General features: G+C 31.7%; 2 protein-coding genes across 2 annotated transcripts in view; both read left to right on the top strand.

Moving 5' to 3' along the window:
* The window catches only part of LOC143237669 (uncharacterized), a 237,718-nt gene that overhangs the window by 19,789 nt on the left and 195,762 nt on the right, over positions 1-22,167 (top strand). The gene's annotated exons all lie outside the window — the stretch shown is intronic.
* Positions 7,660-22,167, top strand: part of LOC143240870 (N-chimaerin-like) — a 34,107-nt gene continuing 19,599 nt past the window's right edge. Inside the window, exons 1-6 of the mRNA XM_076484075.1 lie at positions 7,660-7,678; positions 10,961-11,074; positions 13,013-13,331; positions 14,666-14,728; positions 17,958-18,042; positions 20,413-20,586. Coding sequence (XP_076340190.1) covers positions 13,023-13,331; positions 14,666-14,728; positions 17,958-18,042; positions 20,413-20,586 — 631 coding nt within the window. The 5' untranslated portion in view covers positions 7,660-7,678; positions 10,961-11,074; positions 13,013-13,022. The remainder of the gene's footprint in view (positions 7,679-10,960; positions 11,075-13,012; positions 13,332-14,665; positions 14,729-17,957; positions 18,043-20,412; positions 20,587-22,167) is intronic.

Raw genomic sequence — 22,167 nt, 5'->3', positions numbered from 1 at the left:
CTTCTATTCTAAAGAGATATCATGCTCTTATTTGATAAAAACTAGACTATGGGTCACTGTCTATGGCTCTTTCAGGACCTCAGCCTTGTAGATGCTGGACCCCATTCATCATCATTGATGCATTGGGGCTTTCTACACTTCTCCAGTTCAGAGCTTATACACTGAATCTTATGAACCTTCTCTATACCTTTGCCATTTACAACTGTCTTTGTGTATGCTTCAAAAGTTTGATCTTTACCACAGCATCCTTCCTGGGGTTGTGCTTTCCTTTCTCAGTGGGTCATGCTTTTTTCAGAACAGGCGATCTGCCATTGCTCCTTTTGGCCTTTATATCCACTGATCAGCCCATCCACCATGGCTTATTACAGTTCCCAATGTGACCTTTTTCTAAGTCATCTAAGAAAAGCAGATTCTGCCGATTGGAAATCCCACCATCAAACTCATGACCTGGATGTTTTATGTTATCCTAATTTGTAATTTATGAAAGAAAAACAATATAATATTATTTTTTGTCTGAATGTTCTTGAATATATATAAATTATAAATTTATTGTTTTAAGAAAATGATTTTTTTCAATGATAAATGCTTTTCTTGTAGTTTCTATTTGAAATCTATAACATCAAGTAAGATAACAAGAAAGTGGTAATGAAACAGCTTGTTTACTGTACAAAATGAACAAAAGACCAGCCAGTACATGCCAATGTTCTTCATGGAATATCAATGGTATATAACATTGAAAGAAAAGTTGAGATGTTTAATTTATAGAAAAACTAAAGTATTTACAATAAAATGTTTTATTCATCTGTTTAATAGATTTAGCTCAGAGTAAGGAAAGGGTTGTGTTAACGAGAGTTGCTTTTCTGGGTAGTAATTTTCATATTCTATCCTGACTTAAGTATTGACACTTAGCTACTGTAATAGTAATAAATAAAGCTACTTAAAACAACCTGTATTCTGTATATGGTGGGACTAACTCTAGATGTTAATAACACTTCTTATAGGTGTTTTTCAGCTGAATGTTATTGAACGTACAACAAACCATGGCATATCATCGACACCATTCATTTCCAAGTGATGTGACACACCAGGAACATCAAATTGGTGAGTTGAATGTTCATTATGTTAACACACCAGGAATGTGAAGCTGGTCAGTTTAGGTGTGTGTGTTTGTATGTAACACTTGTTGGTGTATGTTTCTGTATTTGACATTTGTTAGGTTGGTGTGTCTGTATGCAACACTTGTTAGCTGGGTGTGTCTATATGTAACACTTGTTAGGTGTGTGTGTCTGTATGTGACACTTGTTAGGTGTGTGTCTGTATGTGACACTTGTTAGGTTGGTGTGTGTGTGTGTGTGACACTTGTTAGGTTGGTGTGTGTGTATGTGACACTTGTTAGGTGTGTGTGTCTGTATGTGACACTTGTTAGGTTGGTGTGTGTGTATGTGACACTTGTTAGGTTGGTGTGTCTGTATGTGACACTTGTTAGGTGTGTGTGTGTGTCCTACACTGACCAATATATTGTTCTCTGTGTTTCTCCAAGACACAACTCTTGTTGGTAGCTAGTCATGTTAGATAGTGTTTGCAGTTATAATAATAAGCTACAGTTGCCTAAGTAACAATAACTGGACAGAATGTGACAGTTTTACTCAATCATTGCACTGTGATATCTGTAGTATAGGCTTTGGTTGTGAGTTACCTGTTAACAAAATCTTTGCTAATGCACTGAGAACTATGTATCATGGGCTTTGTTTGTGAGTAATGTATCAACAACTCCTTGTTAATGCAACAAAAAGAACATTTCCCAATATTGTTATCCATAGCATGAGGAATCAGCTGGAAACAGGTTGTATACTTTAACAAACTGTGGCAGGAAACTTGCAAAACTCTGCATTACTCATGGATTTTTTCAGCAGTCAAGAGTTCTGGAGGTAGAAGGAATGTTTAATTGGTTATGAACCTGCAACAGGAATGCTTAATTATAATGATTATGAACCTATAATGGGAATGTTTAATTATAATGGTGGTTATGAACCTATAATGGGAATGTTTAATTTGTATGTTTATGAACCTCTGATGGGAATGTTTAATTGGTATGTTGTTATGAACATCTAACTGGGAATGTTTAATTGGTATGGTTATGAACATCTCACAGGAATGTTTAATTGGTATGGTTATGAACATCAAACAGGAATGTTTAATTGGTATGGTTATGAACATCAAACAGGAATGTTTAATTGGTATGGTTATGAACATCATCACAGGAATGTTTAATTGGTATGGTTATGAACATCTAACAGGAATGTTTAATTGGTATGGTTATGAACATCTAACAGGAATGTTTAATTGGTATGGTTATGAACATCTAACAGGAATGTTTAATTGGTATGGTTATGAACATCAAACAGGAATGTTTAATTGGTATGGTTATGAACATCTAACTGGGAATGTTTAATTGGTATGGTTATGAACATCTAACTGGGAATGTTTAATTGGTATTGTTATGAACATCTAACAGGAATGTTTAATAGGTATTGTTATGAACATCTAACAGGAATTTTTTATTTGGTATGGTTATGAACATCTAACAGGAATGTTTAATTGGTATGGTTATGAACATCTAACTGGGAATGTTTAATTGGTATGGTTATGAACATCTAACAGGAATGTTTAATAGGTATTGTTATGAACATCTAACAGGTATGTTTAATTGGTATTGTTATGAACATCTAACTGGGAATGTTTAATTGGTATGGTTATGAACATCTAACAGGAATGTTTAATAGGTATTGTTATGAACATCTAACAGGTATGTTTAATAGGTATTGTTATGAACATCTAACAGGAATGTTTAATTGGTATGGTTATGAACATCTAACAGGAATGTTTAATTGGTATTGTTATGAACATCTGACAGGAATGTTTAATTGGTATGGTTATGAACATCTAACAGGAATGTTTAATTGGTATGGTTATGAACATCTAACAGGAATGTTTAATGGTATGGTTATGAACATCTAACTGGGAATGTTTAATTGGTATGGTTATGAACATCAAACAGGAATGTTTAATTGGTATGGTTATGAACATCAAACAGGAATGTTTAATTGGTATGGTTATGAACATCAAACAGGAATGTTTAATTGGTATGGTTATGAACATCTAACTGGGAATGTTTAATTGGTATGGTTATGAACATCAAACAGGAATGTTTAATTGGTATGCTTATGAACATCAAACAGGAATGTTTAATTGGTATGGTTATGAACATCAAACAGGAATGTTTAATTGGTATGGTTATGAACATCTAACTGGGAATGTTTAATTGGTATGGTTATGAACATCAAACAGGAATGTTTAATTGGTATGGTTATGAACATCAAACAGGAATGTTTAATTGGTATGGTTATGAACATCTTACAGGAATGTTTAATTGGTATGGTTATGAACATCTAACAGGAATGTTTAATTGGTATGGTTATGAACATCTAACAGGAATGTTTAATTGGTATGGTTATGAACATCAAACAGGAATGTTTTAATTGGTATGGTTATGAACATCAAACAGGAATGTTTAATTGGTATGGTTATGAACATCTAACTGGGAATGTTTAATTGGTGTGGTTATGAACATCTAACAGGAATGTTTAATAGGTATTGTTATGAACATCTAACAGGAATGTTTAATTGGTATGGTTATGAACATCTAACTGGGAATGTTTAATTGGTATGGTTATGAACATCAAACAGGAATGTTTAATAGGTATTGTTATGATCCTCTGATGGGAATGTTTAATTGGTATGGTTATGAACATCTAACTGGGAATGTTTAATTGGTATGGTTATGAACATCTAACAGGAATGTTTAATTGGTATGGTTATGAACATCAAACAGGAATGTTTAATTGGTATGGTTATGAACATCTAACTGGGAATGTTTAATGGTGGGTTATGAACATCTAACAGGAATGTTTAATAGGTATTGTTATGAACATCTAACAGGAATTTTTATTTGGTATGGTTATGAACATCTAACAGGAATGTTTAATTGGTATGGTTATGAACATCTAACTGGGAATGTTTAATTGGTATAGTTATGAACATCTAACAGGAATGTTTAATAGGTATTGTTATGATCCTCTGATGGGAATGTTTAATTGGTATGGTTATGAACATCTAACTGGGAATGTTTAATTGGTATGGTTATGAACATCTAACAGGAATGTTTAATTGGTATGGTTATGAACATCTAACAGGAATGTTTAATTGGTATGGTTATGAACATCTAACAGGAATGTTTAATAGGTATGGTTATGAACATCTAACAGGAATGTTTAATAGGTATTGTTATGAACATCTAACAGGTATGTTTAATTGGTATTGTTATGAACATCTAACAGGAATGTTTAATTGGTATGGTTATGAACATCTAACAGGAATGTTTAATAGGTATTGTTATGATCCTCTGATGGGAATGTTGGTAATTGGTATGGTTATGAACATCTAACTGGGAATGTTTAATTGGTATGGTTATGAACATCAAACAGGAATGTTTAATAGGTATTGTTATGATCCTCTGATGGGAATGTTTAATTGGTATGGTTATGAACATCTAACTGGGAATGTTTAATTGGTATGGTTATGAACATCTAACTGGGAATGTTTAATTGGTATGGTTATGAACATCAAACAGGAATGTTTAATAGGTATTGTTATGAACATCTAACAGGAATGTTTAATTGGTATGGTTATGAACATCTAACTGGGAATGTTTAATTGGTATGGTTATGAACATCTAACTGGGAATGTTTAATTGTATGGTTATTAACCTAACTTTTTTCCATTGCAGGTCCAAATAACATGATTTAAGTTCCTAGGAATTGTTTCCATTGTGTTTGTTCAGGAATAGAATGTTTCAGAACAACATTTGTTGGACTTGTATTTTATAACCTTGTATAAAGAATATGACACCCTCTTTAGCCAGTATGTCTTGATTTAAGTCTGTCTAACATTTTTAGGATGTACTGAAAGAAGTCACCAGAGGTCGCCTCTCTTCTTCAGTCAATCAGGATGCTTGTTGTTAATGGTTACAAATACCTGAAAATGTCTTCAGACACCTTGTATGCTCTGATGTCAATCAGTTCATAGGTTATCTAACTCACTGTTAAGACCATTCCCAAGTATTGTGGTTAGGAAGTGTAGATTTAATATGCTTTTGGTTGTTAAATAAAATTAATGTTTTAAGTGAAGAACTAATAATGTGCACAGTGTTGTTGCTGACAAATGTTTTCTTACTCCTCAGGTGATGACAGACTTACATAGAATCAGCAGCAGCAGTATTCCACAACTTTGGAAGTCTTACTGTGAGTTCTTGACACTTTAAGTCAACAGTTGAAACCTCTTTTATTTTGTATGAAGAATGGGAAACCTGTCTTGTTTTAATAAAACTACTAACATTGTATGTAGCACCTTGTCCAAGTTAAATACTGGAGTTTCTGTGCAGGTAACATTAAAATGTCTGACAGCCAGTTTCTTGACTTGATAAACTTAGCTTGCCTTCTATAACTGTGTTTGAATTAGACACTAGAGTTGCTAGGCATGTAATATCAAACTGGTGTAAATAAAACATTATCTCTATATTTTTAAGGTTCTCTTTGTTTTCAGTATACCAGTTACAACAACAAGCTCCTACTCCAAAAAGAATTGTATGCACCAGAGAAGTAAGTAATTCATTAAATTATTGAAGTTAAAACAATGTTGACATGTAGGCTAGGAGTGGACAGTACTTGGCTTTAGTCATTGATTTTGTCTAAGTGTAAAGTAGTCTCAACACAAACACCAGACATAACCAAAAACAAAAATAAGCTGGTTTTAAACCTTTCATGACTGGTGGGTGTATCTATGCATATTGGTCTTTAAACAAGTTATTTTTAAAATGTAATTAAAGTAGTTTTTGTTTATAGTATACAAATTAGAATAGCAAAAATCATAGCTAATAATCTACATTTCAATAGTGTATATATTTTAAATTCTGAATTTTATGAGGTAGTATTTCAAAAAACACAGAATTTTATTATTTTATATTCTTTGGTTTATTATTTAATTAATTAAAAAGTTAGGTATAAAAACAATGATAAGTTCTGGGTAAGTACTTTATTTCTTGTTTATTGTGTTTATTCTTTATTTATTGTTATAAAAGTAACTAACATGTAGAAATTGAAGATCTTTTTAGGTTAGTTAAGGTTTGATTAAATAAAATGAATAATGATAAAGTTTCATGAGGCACACAATCGAGCTGCTTGTGACTAAGTCAGTAGCATAATGTGAGCTTCAAGTAATTTGTAACTTATAATAGTGTGAATATTAGTTAAAGTTCATAGGGAAATAAAAACAATAACATTTAATTATAAATAGATGTATACTTTTACAAGTTTAAAACTACTTAGGATACACAAATATAGTTTCATATTACAATTTTATGTCATTCTAGAAGGAAAATAGGGTAATTTTTGATTTATTTAGGTTTTCTTTTTGGTGGTTATGAGGTTGGTCAACTTGTTAGGATAAAGGAGATAGTAGATAAAATATAAAGTTATACTGAAGAAGGTTTAGAGATCACAAAGGAAAATTGAGATTTTTGTGATGAAGGAAAGTATTTTTAATCATCACACTAAAATCACCTCGAATGTGGATTAGTAAAGAAAAAACTCTATTTGCAGACAGATCATTTCTATTTTGTTTATTTAAAAATATGACTTTTGTATGAGACTGACTTGTAATGTTTAGAGAAATTTTACATTAAAAGTTATAGTATAAACACTTGGTGTGTTTAAATTTACATACAAACTTGGCATTTTATACTGAGCCTGTAATACAAGGGATAAGTAATTTTCATTAAAATATTCATATTATTCTTTCCTTCAGATTTAGTATAATTTTATTTTTTACTTTATCTATGAATGGGATAAACAAAAGAAAAGAGGTTTTTAATTTTTATATTTTTTTCTTTCTGTGTTTTTCTCTTCAAAAACTTCCAATATTACCTTTCCTTTGGTATTTTGTGAATTTCAACTACTGTGCTATGTTAATTGATCAAGTCACTCCTGGTATAACATTGTACTATTTTTACACAAGCTGTGATGGTTGAGTTCACCAAGCTGTTACCAACTGTCAGTTAGCAAGGATATTGTGACAGATAAAATAATGCGAGGTATATTTGTTCATATGTAACATGCAAAATAATGTTATGTATATTTGTTCATATGTTACATGTAAAATAATGTTATGTATATTTGTTCATATGTTACATGTAAAATAATGTTAGGTATATTTGGTCATATGTTACATGTAAAATAATGTTAGGTATATTTGTTCATATGTTACATGTAAAATAATGTTATGTATATTTGTTCACTTGTTACTGATAAAATAATATTATGCATATTTGTTCACGTGTGACAGATAAAATAATGTTATGTATATTTGTTCACTTGTTACTGATAAAATAATGTTATGCATATTTGTTCACGTGTGACAGATAAAATAATGTGAGGTATATTTGTTCACATATTACATGTAAATATAATGTAAGGTGTGTTTATTCATGTGTTACAGGTAAAATAAGGTAATTATCATCGTTAATATTACAGGTACTTTACAGACCTTTCCATTATGGAAGAGAGTGAGTACAGTTTCCACAATAGTACTTATTGTAAATAAACATTTTTTCAGGTTTCCACAGCACCAAAAGTGCAGCATAGTATAGATGGATATTGATACAAGTTTTTGTTAAAGTAAGGTAGAATGTTATTTCCTTGAAAGTCCAGTTTCAGTACTGTTTATCACCTGAATTTTTATAACTTATCATTATAAAAATTAAGTTGATAAACATTACTCTCACCACACTTCACATATCATAAATAAAGGTTCAGTTGATAAGCATTACTCTCTTCAGACTTCACATATCATAAATAAAGATTCAGTTGATAAACATTATTCTCTTCAGACTTCACATATCACAAATAAAGATTCAGTTGATAAACATTACTGTCTTCAGACTTCACATATCATAAATAAAGGTTCAGGTGATAAACATTACTCTCAACACACTTCACACATCGTAAGTAAAGGTTCAGTTGATAAACATTACTCTCACCACACTTCACATATCATGAATAAAGGTTCAGGTGATAAACATTACTCTCACCACACTTCACATATCATAAATAAAGGTCCAGGTGATAAACATTACTCTCACCACACTTCACATATCATAAAGGTTCAGGTGATAAACATTACCCTCACCACACTTCACATATCATAAATAAAGATTCAGGTGATAAACATCACTCTCACCACACTTCACATATCATAAAGGTCCAGGTGATAAACATTACTCTCACCACACTTCACATATCATAAAGGTTCAGGTGATAAACATTACCCTCACCACACTTCACATATCATAAATAAAGATTCAGGTGATAAACATCACTTTCACCACACTTCACATATCATAAAGGTTCAGGTGATAAACATCACTCTCACCACACTTCACATATCATAAAGGTTCAGGTGATAAACATTACCCTCACCACACTTCACATATCATAAATAAAGATTCAGGTGATAAACATCACTCTCACCACACTTCACATATCATAAATAAAGGTCCAGGTGATAAACATTACTCTCTTCAGACTTCACATATCATAAATAAAGGTTCAGTTGATAAGCATTACTCTCTTCAGACTTCACATATCATAAATAAAGATTCAGTTGATAAACATTATTCTCTTCAGACTTCACATATCACAAATAAAGATTCAGTTGATAAACATTACTGTCTTCAGACTTCACATATCATAAATAAAGGTTCAGGTGATAAACATTACTCTCACCACACTTCACATATCATAAATAAAGGTTCAGGTGATAAACATTACTCTCACCACACTTCACATATCATAAATAAAGGTCCAGGTGATAAACATTACTCTCACCACACTTCACATATCGTAAAGGTTCAGGTGATAAACATTACCCTCACCACACTTCACATATCATAAATAAAGGTCCAGGTGATAAACATCACTCTCACCACACTTCACATATCATAAAGGTTCAGGTGATAAACATTACTCTCACCACACTTCACATATCATAAATAAAGGTTCAGGTGATAAACATCACTCTCACCACACTTCACATATCATAAAGGTTCAGGTGATAAACATTACTCTCACCACACTTCACATATCATAAATAAAGGTTCAGGTGATAAACATTTCTCTCATTTAATTTAAGTATTAGGTGAAATATGTAAATGTTATGTAAGGTTAGCTGAAAATCTACTTGGTAAATTTTATTTTCTTTAGGCTACAATTCAGTGTGATAAAGCTTCTGTATTGAAATAGTTTGTTATATCACCAAAAGTAACAAAAACATGAATGATAAAAAGAACATGTTCCTAACAAATTGACATGAATACTGACTTTTCAACATGAACTTCGTAGTTGGTCTGAGAACAATCAGTTAAGTTTAATTACAAAGCAATGATTTATATTGCTGAGTGTTAGCAAAATAAGGATCATGAAAGTTTTTATGACAGAGCGACAAATGGAATAAGCTTCTTATAGTTAGTTATTACAAAACATGCACATTTTTTTAAATTGTATTATGTATACCTTGTTATAAATGTTTGAATTCTAATGAAGTGCAGTCATTTGATTTTAACCACACTAAAAGTGTAGTTTAACAAAAAGTTTGAGTTTTCTAGACATGTTTAAGGCATGTGAAAACAACTAAAACCATGAGTTGTAAGGAAGTAAGTGTCTGTAATACTTTCAAAGTTACATTTTTGTGAGATGATTATATTAAGTGTTGGTGTGAACCAGAGGATTAATAATGCAAAGTTCCACTTTTGTCCCATGTTTATAAAATCTTTTAAAATATTCAATCACAAAACATGAAACCTAACAATTAAAGCATGTTCTAAAGGTATATCTTCCTTCAACAAGGTTGGTTCACTTATGAAACCCAATAATTAAAGCATGTTCTGAAGGTATATCTTCCTTCTACAAGGTTGATTCACTTACAAAACCCAGTAGATGTGCATGTTCTGATGGTATATATATCTTCTACAAGGTTGGTTCAATTATGAAACCCAATAGGCGTGCATGTTCTGGAGGTATATCTTCCTTCTGCACAGTTGATTCATTTATGAAACCTACTAGGTGTGCCTGTCCTGAAGATATATCTCTTATCCAAGGTTGATTCACTTGTGAAACCCAATACTTAAAGCATGTTCAGAAGGTATATTTCCTTTCTCCAAGGTTGATTCACTTATGAAACCCAATAATTAAATCATGTCCTGTAGGTATATCTTTCTTCTACAAGGTTGGTTCACTTGTGAAACCCAATAGGTGTGCATGTCCTGAATGTATATCTCCTTTCTCTAATGTTGATTCACTTATGAATTTCAATAAGTAAAGCATGTTCCAAAGGTGTATGTTCCTTCTCTAATGTTGATTCACTTATGAAACACAATAGATATGCATGTTCTCAAGGTATATCTTCTTTCTTCAGTGTTTCCCCCAGTGGGACAGCAGTAATTTTTCTGATTTACAATGTTAAAATCAGAGGTTTGATTCCTTTTAGTGGACACAGCAGATAGCCTGATGTGGCTTTGTTATAAGAAAACACACACCTTCTTCAGTGATGTTTTGCTTTTGAAACCTGATAACTTAAGTATGTTCAGAATATGGATTTTTAAGTAAGAAAGGAAAACCTACCTTCTTAAAACATATTTCTTATTTTGTAAATTGTTAACTTCCTGATCTTATGTGATTTCTTCGTGTCATACGAACACTTTCTAGCTGAATCTGTAGTTCTTGTACGAAGTAAGATATTAGTTGAAACACGTTTCACATGGTACAAGTTGTGCTTTGTTTACTTTATGTAGATTTCATGGAAGAATATTAAGAGAAGAAGCAGACCTGTTGCTTCAAGGAGGGGATGGTTCTTATCTTGTACGAGAAAGCCAAAGAGCACCAGGCCAGTATACGTTAAGTCTCAGGTAAGATTAATAATGTACTTTCTGGAAGTTGTAATAAGGAATTGATGACTGCTCATACCATTTAGCTAAAGGTTTCAAGTTCCTTACAATTTGTAATAATTATAACAGTCTAGAAGAGTTGTAACATGTATTTTAAAAATATATATTTCATTAGTAAATTCAGAATATTTAAATAATAATTTAAAATTAACAATACAGTCTGCCAGACAGGAGATTTGTTTCCCAAACAAAGCTTTCCATTACTATCTTTCCAAAATTCTGAATAGAGATTTGAATTTCTTATAATATCTGGAACTTGCTTTCCAGGCTATAAAAGGTTGAAACCACATAAAACACAGGACTGGTCAGAGACATTAAACAATACATCTTTTTCTTCATTTTTATGAAGTTGTTTCTCTGTTGTTTTTGCAAGTTATGGCTTCAAGGGATGTATGAAGTTTTGTGGTTCCAACTTTAACACATTTTGTGTGAGAGAAACAGAGTATGGCCAGTCCCTTAAACTTGGGTTCTTCATAGCCAAAAACTAAAGAGAGATGAGTTTTTGACATAAAAATGTGTTTAAGTTAAAAAATCAAGTCCTGTATCAGAGTATACATTTTTTTAGTTCTGACTTGAATAGCAGGAACCCTGAATCAGGCTTTATTGACTCGTACTGGGTGTTGGATAATATTCGTTTCTAGTTAATAAAACAAGAGGTGTTAAAGTAAGGTTTTGAAGTATAGACAACAGGTGGGATTTCAACGTATAAATTTACTGTGATCACCTGAGCTCCCAGAGTAACAATCCTTAATGTCACTTCATTAAGGATGAAGGATGAAGTTTGGCAGCAATCTTGATGTTATAATGTATCTTTATAAATTTACTGTGATCACCTGAGCTCCCAGAGTAACAATCCTTAATGTCACTTCATTAAGCTTGAAGGATGAAGTTTGGCAGCAATCTTGATGTTATAATGTATCTTTATAAATTTACTGTGATCACCTGAGCTCCCAGAGTAACAATCCTTAATGTCACTTCATTAAGGATGAAGGATGAAGTTTGGCAGCAATCTTGATGTTATAATGTATCTTTATAAATTTACTGTGATCACCTGAGCTCCCAGAGTAACAATCCTTAATGTCACTTCATTAAGCATGAAGGATGAAGTTTGGCAGCAATCTTGATGTTATAATGTATCTTTATAAATTTACTGTGATCACCTGAGCTCCCAGAGTAACAATCCTTAATGTCACTTCATTAAGCTTGAAGGATGAAGTTTGGCAGCAATCTTGATGTTATAATGTATCTTTATAAATTTACTGTGATCACCTGAGCTCCCAGAGTAACAATCCTTAATGTCACTTCATTAAGGATGAAGGATGAAGTTTGGCAGCAATCTTGATGTTATAATGTATCTTTAATACATTACCAGTCAGATGGTCTCCATGTTGTTATTTAGAAGATGCAGAACAGTAAACAATACAAAGAGGTGAAGAACATGTAAAGATGATTTTCAACATCTGTCGAACCTCTGTGATCATTGTCAGTGAGGTTGTGTATTTCATTTGTTTTTTCTGCCTGGTTTCCATGTTCATGAGAAGGTTAGCAGATGTGATAATCCATGTTAAAAGTTTCTGGTTCTGTGTTTTTTACACCTCTTTTGTTAGACAAAAAGCTTAATTTACTGCTAAGTATAAATTATGTTTATATTCACATTTTTTTGTGTGAAAACAGGTATAAACAGAAGGCATTATGGAGTAAAATTGTTTAAAGGTTGATAAACACATGGCATTTTGAGCATGAGCAGACCTAATGCTCAACTTATATTTTTTACAGGCTGAAAAATTTGTGGTTGTAAATGCTATTCTTTGGGCATTGTAGAAATATGTCAGTATTATCACACATAATTTAAAAAGTGATGGTTTAGTTGATATTAGCTTGAAGTTTTCTTTTAACTAGGTTTGGAGGAATGACCAAGAACTACCGTCTGTATTATGATGGAAAACACTATGTAGGAGAGAAGAAGTTTCATACAGTTCAGGATCTGGTCACTGATGGTTTGATCACTCTCTACCTGGAAGCCAATGCAGGAGAATACATTGCAAAGATGTGTGTTCAGTCAAGATACGAGCAGAGTCCATATATGACGTTGAATTCTTACAAGAGGAAGCTTCAGAACATGAGAGTTGTGAAGAGACGAAGTATGTCGAACCAAGGAAGCAAAAGTAACAGTCTTAAGTCAGCAAATGAATGTGATAGGTCTGAAGATGGAAGTATTGTAAGTTTCTTGGATATCAGGATAGCTGAAACTGTGTATTAAGAAAAAGTAACAGTCTTAAGTCAGCAAATGAATGTGATAGGTCTGAAGATGGAAGTATTGTTTCTTGGATATCAGGATAGCTGAAACTTTGTATTAAGAAAAAGTAACAGTCTTAAGTCAGCAAATGAATGTGATTGGTCTTAAGATGGAAGTATTGTAAGTTTCTTGGATATCAGGATAGCTGAAACTTTGTATTAAGTTAGCAAATGAATGTGATAGGTCTTAGGATGGAAGTATTGTAAGTTTCTTGGATATCAGGATAGCTGAAACTTTGTCTTAAGTTAGCAAATGAATGTGATAGGTCTTAAGATGGAAGTATTGTAAGTTTCTTGGATATCAGGATAGCTGAAACTTTGTCTTAAGTTAGCAACTGAATGTGATAGGTCTTAAGATGGAAGTATTGTAAGTTTCTTGGATATCAAGAAAGCTGAAACATTGTCTTAAGTTAGCAAATGAATGTGATAGGTCTTAGGATGGAAGTATTGTAAGTTTTGGATATCAGGATAGCTGAAACTTTGTATTAAGAAAAAGTAACAGTCTTAAGTCAGCAAATGAATGTGATAGGTCTTAAGATTGAAGTATTGTAAGTTTCTTGGATATCAGGAAAGCTGAAACTTTGTCTTAAGTTAGCAAATGAATGTGATAGGTCTTAAGATGGAAGTATTGTTTCTTGATATCAGGATAGCTGAAACTTTGTATTAAGAAAAAGTAACAGTCTTAAATCAGCAAATGAATGTGATTGGTTTTAAGATGGAAGTATTGTAAGTTTCTTGGATATCAGGATAGCTGAAACTTTGTCTTAAGTTAGCAAATGAATGTGATAGGTCTTAGGATGGAAGTATTGTAAGTTTCTTGGATATCAGCATAGCTGAAACTTTGTATTAAGAAAAAGTAACAGTCTTAAGTCAGAAATGAATGTGATTGGTCTTAAGATGGAAGTATTGTAAGTTTCTTGGGTATCAGGATAGCTGAAACTGTGTATTAAGCCCTCATAATTGGTAACAACACAGTGGATAAAACATAGTTGGGTACAGAAATACATATTTTCAACTGTTTCAAGTTTATTAAACTTGTACTTCTGTGAACATTTTTCAAACACTATTTACTGATTTGTTGTTCTTGACATTCATTTTTTCATACTGTCTGACCCAAAACGAAGGTAAGATACTATAATGACAGTGTGTCTAAGTTTTGTTGTGCTCTGAAGGGTTAAGGAAAGATGTGTGAATGTGAAACTGTTGTGGTTTCTTTGTGTCTTGTAATGAAAGTATTTATTACTCTTTGTTTTATAGAATGATGGTCCTGTTATGGCTGGCCTTAATGTTCATCGTTTTGAAAAGCCACATAACTTTAAGGTAAGTTAATTCTGCTTGTATTAATATCCATTCTGTTTATCAGATGAAAGGTATTGAAATTTGATTAATGTTTGATAAATATAAGTTTAAATAATTAAACAGAAAGGATGTTACACGTTTATTGTATTACAGTGATATATAAAAGAGTCCCGGAGGATCAACAGCTAATCTATATAAAAGCCAATGTGTGTCACTGATTAGTCATGAAACTGATTGGGAAAGCTTTCCTCAAGTGAGAATCTTGTTTCTGTCTTCTTTGATCTGGACAAGGCCTATGACACTACATGGAGGTTTAGAAATTTACAGAAGATCCATTCTTAGAGGTTGTGTGGGTTGAACCATCTCCCAGTGTTTCACACAGGAACTTGGGAGTCCATCAGGGTTGTGTCTTGAGTGTCACACTTTTCATTGGCAGTTGATTTGGGGTGAGAAAGTTCATAACTAGCTTTTCCGAACCAAATCTTCTGTTGTTATTTGTCCAAATTCCCTGAGGATTAAGTGAAAGTGGTTACTTTGGCTAGCTTATGAGTTGCCACAGTTTTTTGTATTCCTCATGTTCTTTACATGGAACTGATTTGCCAGTGTGTGGCCTTTATGACACACAAATAACAATAGCTTACATTTTACTTTTGTGTCATAGTTATGACTTTGAGCAGTAGCTCCATATTAATTGTCTTTTTTGAGGGTTTACCCCTGACCTTGGATGGTATCATAGGCAGTGGTACCACTGTCAACTTTGATAATGTTTTTAGCTTTTATGGGACACTGGTTTTTTAAAATTTATTTAGTTTTCACCTGATATTTGGACATTGTTTTTAACTTGATTTCTTTTTACTTTTTATTATTATACTGGTTGATTGGTGCAAATAGCCAAATTGCTTTGAATCAATAAACCAAAAATTAAAAACAAAGGATGTGAACAGACCCAAATTTACCAGTATTAACAAACTAGAATATAAAAATAAGAACCTTGTACGTTTTCTATTTGCTATAATTATATTAGTGAATTCACGACATTGGGGCTGTCCAACTTCATCTTAAAATACATTTTTACTTTTACCCATTACATGTTCATAACTGATTAAAACCACTATTTTTTCTAACTACATAAATCTACTGGCCTTTATTTGGGTAAAGCTATTATTTGAAGAGGTATGATCAAGGTGATGTACCATGTACAGCTTAGTTAGAAAGCCTGATAAATTAAAGTGGAATTTTGTGGTCTTGGTATTGTTATTTCAGAATGTATATATAAAACCTAGAAATTGTTTTTTATTAACATATTCTGTGTGCAAAATTGATTGAGGCTTAGCACGTACGATACATGAGTACAAAACAATTTTGTAACATCATAAGCAGTAGCATTGATGACATTGTGGAGGTCACATGGGTGTCCAGGAAGTTATTTTGTATATTTTGTAATGTACCGTTATAGGTGTGTTTCATTTCTAGTGCAATACAACCAGAAATGTCAGGTGTTAAAGATGTTTTGCTTTGATAATAATAAAGAAAAACGGTACTTAAGTGTTATTAAAGTAAAATAAAGGTGACACACTGAGAGTGATTGTTAAAGTAAACTAAAGGTGACACAATGAGACTGATTGTTAAAGTAAATTAAAGGTGACACAACGAGACTGATTGTTAAAGTAAACTAAAGGTGACACAACAAGACTGATTGTTAAAGTAAACTAAAGGTGACACAACAAGACTGATTGTTAAAGTAAACTAAAGGTGACACAACAAGACTGATTGTTAAAGTAAACTAAAGGTGACACAACAAGACTGATTGTTAAATTAAAATAAAGGTGAGACAATGAGACTGATTGTTAAAGTAAAAGTGACACACAGAGTGATTGTTAAAGTAAAATAAAGGTGACGCACAAAGAGTGATTGTTAAGGTACAATAAAGGTGACACACGGAGAGTGATTGTTAAAGTAAAATAAAGGTGACACACAAAGAGTGATTGTTAAGGTACCATAAAGGTGACACACGGAGAGTGATTGTTAAGGTACAATAAAGGTGACATAACGGAGAGTGATTGTTAAAGTAAAATAAAGGTGACACACAAAGAGTGATTGTTAAGGTACCATAAAGGTGACACACGGAGAGTGATTGTTAAGGTACAATAAAGGTGACACACGGAGAGTGATTGTTAAAGTAAAATAAAGGTGACACACAAAGAGTGATTGTTAAGGTACCATAAAGGTGACACACGGAGAGTGATTGTTAAGGTACAATAAAGGTAACACACGGAGAGTGATTGTTAAAGTAAAATAAAGGTGACACACTGAGAGTGATTGTTAAAGTAAAATAAAGGTGACACACGGAGAGTGATTGTAAAAGTAAAATAAATATAATTACATATGTACTTTTACAAGATATAAGTTATCCACAAATATTATTTAGGTTTCCTGTTACAGTTTATAGTAATTTTATAAAATGAGTAGGTAATTTAAATAATTGCTGGTTACAAAGTCTGTGAGGTTAACCAACTACGTGTAGAGTTAAGTTAGAGGAGATGACAGATAGTTTTAAAAGTTTTTCTAAACAAATATTCTATAACCATCTCGAGGTTAAAAACATTATGCAAGTTAAATTGGACAGTTTCAAATGAAGAAAAGTATTTTAATCTTAAAATCAAAATTGCTTTGCAGGTTTGATATTTCAACATCCTGAAAGAAAAGATTCATAAGGAAATATTAAATTTAAAAATACTTAATTGAGAAACCTGTTATTTTGTTTATAAAAACCTCATGACATTTATGGTAATCTTTGAAATTTAATGAAGAAATGTGTACACTATCAAAAACTATTGTATGACTATGCTATGGGTTATTTTTATGGATATGTACTGGTTAAAATACATTAATCCCTATAGTCAAATAGTAAGTGATAAAAAGATGGATTCTGAAGTGTTACAACTAATTTTTTATGGTTATTTAAAACAAATTAATTTGTTTACTTTTCTGTTCTATTTTTACTTTTATGTTAACTCTGTATTAAAACTTGACAATCATTAGACTTCATTTTAAATGAATATTTGGGTGTTGACTTGTCAACTGATAAAATGTGATCATTTTCTACCAGTTAACTAAAGGAATTTATTAATTATTAATGGATTCTTAAGTTTACACTGGAACTTTCATTTGTAATAACCATTAACTTTACTATGTCTTGCTTTTATTGTTGTTTGGTACTGTTTAGAATAATTGTACTTGTTTGTTCCAGACCCACAACTTTAAAGGATTTCCGTGGTGTGATTTATGTGGCAACTTCATGTGGGGTATTATTGCACAAGGTTTGAAATGTGAAGGTAAGGGAAGGGACTGAATTCAAAATATAAGTTAATATTTGATAAATTATCATAAGCAATTAAAACTGTATTATTACTTCATGACTAAATCAGATCTGATAGGACTTTAATTTCTTCATATTTCTACAGTTATCATATGTAATTAAAACTGTATTTTCACTTCATGACTACACCAGATCTGATAGGACTATATAATTTCTTTATATTTCTAGTTATCATAAGTAATTAAAACTGTATTATTAATTCATGACTAAATCGGATCATATAGGTCTATTTAATTTCTTCATATTTCTACAGTTATCATATGTAGTTAAAACTGTATTTTTACTTTATGACTACACCAGATCTAATAGGACTTTAATTTCTTCATATTTCTACAGTTATCATATGTAATTAAAACTGTATTTTCACTTCATGAGTACACCAGATCTGATAGGACTATATAATTTCTTTATATTTCTAGTTATCATAAGTAATTAAAACTGTATTATTAATTCATGACTAAATCGGATCTGATAGGTCTATTTAATTTCTTCATATTTCTACAGTTATCATATGTAGTTAAAACTGTATTTTTACTTCATGACTACACCAGATCTAATAGGACTTTAATTTCTTCATATTTCTACAGTTATCATATGTAATTAAAACTGTATTTTCACTTCATGACAACACCAGATCTGATAGGACTATATAATTTCTTTATATTTCTAGTTATCATAAGTAATTAAAACTGTATTATTACTTCATGACTAAATCAAATCTGATAGGACTTTAATTTCTTCATATTTCTACAGTTATCATATGTAGTTAAAACTGTATTTTTACTTCATTACTACACCAGATCTGATAGGACTATATAATTCTTTCATATTTCTACAGTTATCATATGTAGTTAAAACTGTATTTTTACTTCATGACTACACCAGATCTAATAGGACTATATAATTCCTTCATATTTCTACAGTTATCATAAGTAATTGAAACTGTATTATTACTTCATGACTAAATCATATCTGATGGGACTATTTAATTTCTTCATATTTCTACAGTTATAAGTAATTAAAACTGTATTATTGCTTCATGACTAAATCAGATCTGATGGGACTATTTAATTTTTTCATATTTCTACAGTTATATGTAATTAAAACTGTATTTTCACTTCATGACTACACCAGATCTGATAGGACTATATAAGTTCTTTATATTTCTAGTTATCATAGGTAATTAAAACTGTATTATTAATTCATGACTAAATCGGATCTGATAGGTCTATTTAATTTCTTCATATTTCTAGTTATTATATGTAGTTAAAACTGTATTTTTACTTCATGACTACACCAGATCGGATAGGACTATATAATTCCTTCATATTTCTACAGTTATCATAAGTAATTAAAACTGTATTATTACTTCATGACTAAATCATATCTGATGGGACTATTTAATCATATTTCTACAGTTATCATAAGTAATTAAAACTGTATTATTACTTCATGACTACACCAGATCTGATAGAACTACTTAATTTCTTCAGTTTTCTACAGTTATCCTAAGTAATTAATACTGTATTTTTACTTCATGACTAAATCAGATCTGATAGGACTATTTTAATTTCTTCAGATTCATATGTAAATAACAAGAATTGTTTCCTCTTTCTACTGAATGTTAATGTTAGATCAGACAATAAAATATGAAGGTTTAGTTGTATGTAATGTGAAGACAAAATTACTTCATAGAATATTTAACAATTATGTATTTCCAGTTCAGTTTGTACTATTATTTAAAATGCACATATGTTTAGGACTGTTGAATCTACTTTAAAGACATAGAGAGGTTTCTCTTCATAAACTCTAATAAATGTATTTTATCTTATTTAAATTTTTAAAATTTAGACTTGCTGGTATTAAAGTCTTAAAGTATTATCTAAGGTAGATTGTAAGAGGACACTAGATGTCTGGTTTGAATAACAGTCTGCTCGAAATATTTTCTGCTGCGTATTTAGACTTGACATTGTTATTATTCTTAAGATTATAAATTTTTTGAAAAATTGCTATTTTAGCAAAGAAATTTGAAATCCTCAATAGAAACATATTTTAAAACAAATGTATGAGAAGTATTGTTTAATTTTGCTGAATATCCATCAGCATTGCCTATATTATTGTTTGATTCTGTTAGCTTATAGAAACTAGCACATTTACAGATGTTTATATCGTAGTGAGAATTTTTGATATCAGAGAATTAAAAATGTCTTGTTATCTATTTCTTCACATTTTATTTTCTGCATGTAAACTAAACATGTATAATAATGGTCACATAGTTTTACTTGATGTGACAAGGTCCCAGATGTATGTTAACATTTTTCTCCAGATTGCGGGTTTAGTGCTCACCGAAAGTGTTCAGAAAACATTCCAAATGACTGCCTTCCAGACCTGAAGTACGTGAAGCGTGTGTTTGGCATAGATCTCACAACATTGGTGAAGGCCCACAATACACCAAGACCATTTGTAGTTGATATGTGTGTTAAAGAAATAGAAAACAGAGGTAAAGTAAACATAATGATTCTGCATGTCTACTTTACATTGGTACTAGGCTGTGTTACTCACACACATGTACTTGGTTATACTTTACATTGGTACTAGGCTGTGTTACTCACACACATGTACTTGGTTATACTTTACATTGGTACTAGGCTGTGTTACTCACACACATGTACTTGGTTATACTTTACATTGGTACTAGGCTGTGTTACTCACACACATGTACTTGGTTACTTTACATTGGTACTAGGCTGTGTTACCCACACACATGTACTTGGTTACTTTACATTGGTACTAGGCTGTGTTACTCACACACGTGTACTTGGTTATACTTTACATTGGTACTAGGCTGTGTTACTCACACAATACGTACTTGGTTATACTTTACATTGGTACTAGGCTGTGTTACTCACACACATGTACTTGGTTATACTTTACATTGGTACTAGGCTGTGTTACTCACACACATGTACTTAGTTACTTTACATTGGTACTAGGCTGTGTTACTCACACACATGTACTTGGTTATACTTTACATTGGTACTAGGCTGTGTTACTCACACACATGTACTTGGTTATACTTTACATTGGTACTAGGCTGTGTTACTCACACACATGTACTTGGTTATACTTTACATTGGTACTAGGCTGTGTTACTCACACACATGTACTTGGTTATACTTTACATTGGTACTAGGCTGTGTAACTCACTCACACACACGTACTTGGTTATACTTTACATTGGTATTAGGCTGTGTTACTCCACACATACGTACTTGGTTATACTTTACATTGGTACTAGGCTGTGTTACTCACACACATGTACTTGGTTATACCTTACATTGGTACTAGGCTGTGTTACTCACACACATGTACTTGGTTATACTTTACATTGGTACTAGGCTGTGTTACTCACACACATGTACTTGGTTATACTTTACATTGGTACTAGGCTGTGTTACTCACACACATGTAATTTGGTTATACTTTACATTGGTACTAGGCTGTGTTACTCACACACATGTACTTGGTTATACTTTACATTGGTACTAGGCTGTGTTACTCACACACATGTACTTGGTTATACTTTACATTGGTACTTGGCTGTGTTACTCACACACATGTACTTGGTTACTTTACATTGGTACTAGGCTGTGTTACTCACACACATGTACTTGGTTACTTTACATTGGTACTAGGCTGTGTTACTCACACACATGTACTTGGTTACTTTACATTGGTACTTGGCTGTGTTACTCACACACATGTACTTGGTTACTTTACATTGGTACTAGGCTGTGTTACTCACACACATGTACTTAGTTACTTTACATTGCGACCTAGCTACTTCTTTTCTATAAGCATCTTTTTTTGTGCATGTCACAGTGTTTTAGTGATTTACATTTAATCTTTAATTTAATTATTTTATTTCCCATGTATACAAGCAAAATTGGAATAAAAGCCTCGCTAATACACTAAACTTAATTTTATAAATGATAAAACAAGTAGAACGTTTTAATACGTAAATAAATGATAAAACAACAAGTAGGATGTTTTAATATGTAAAGAAATTTTAAAACAACAA

The sequence above is a fragment of the Tachypleus tridentatus genome, chromosome 13 (genome assembly GCF_004210375.1).
Source record: "Tachypleus tridentatus isolate NWPU-2018 chromosome 13, ASM421037v1, whole genome shotgun sequence".
Lineage (NCBI taxonomy): Eukaryota > Metazoa > Arthropoda > Merostomata > Xiphosura > Limulidae > Tachypleus > Tachypleus tridentatus.
Note: the sequence above shows the minus strand (reverse complement) of the source record. Positions and strands in the feature narration are given on the sequence as shown.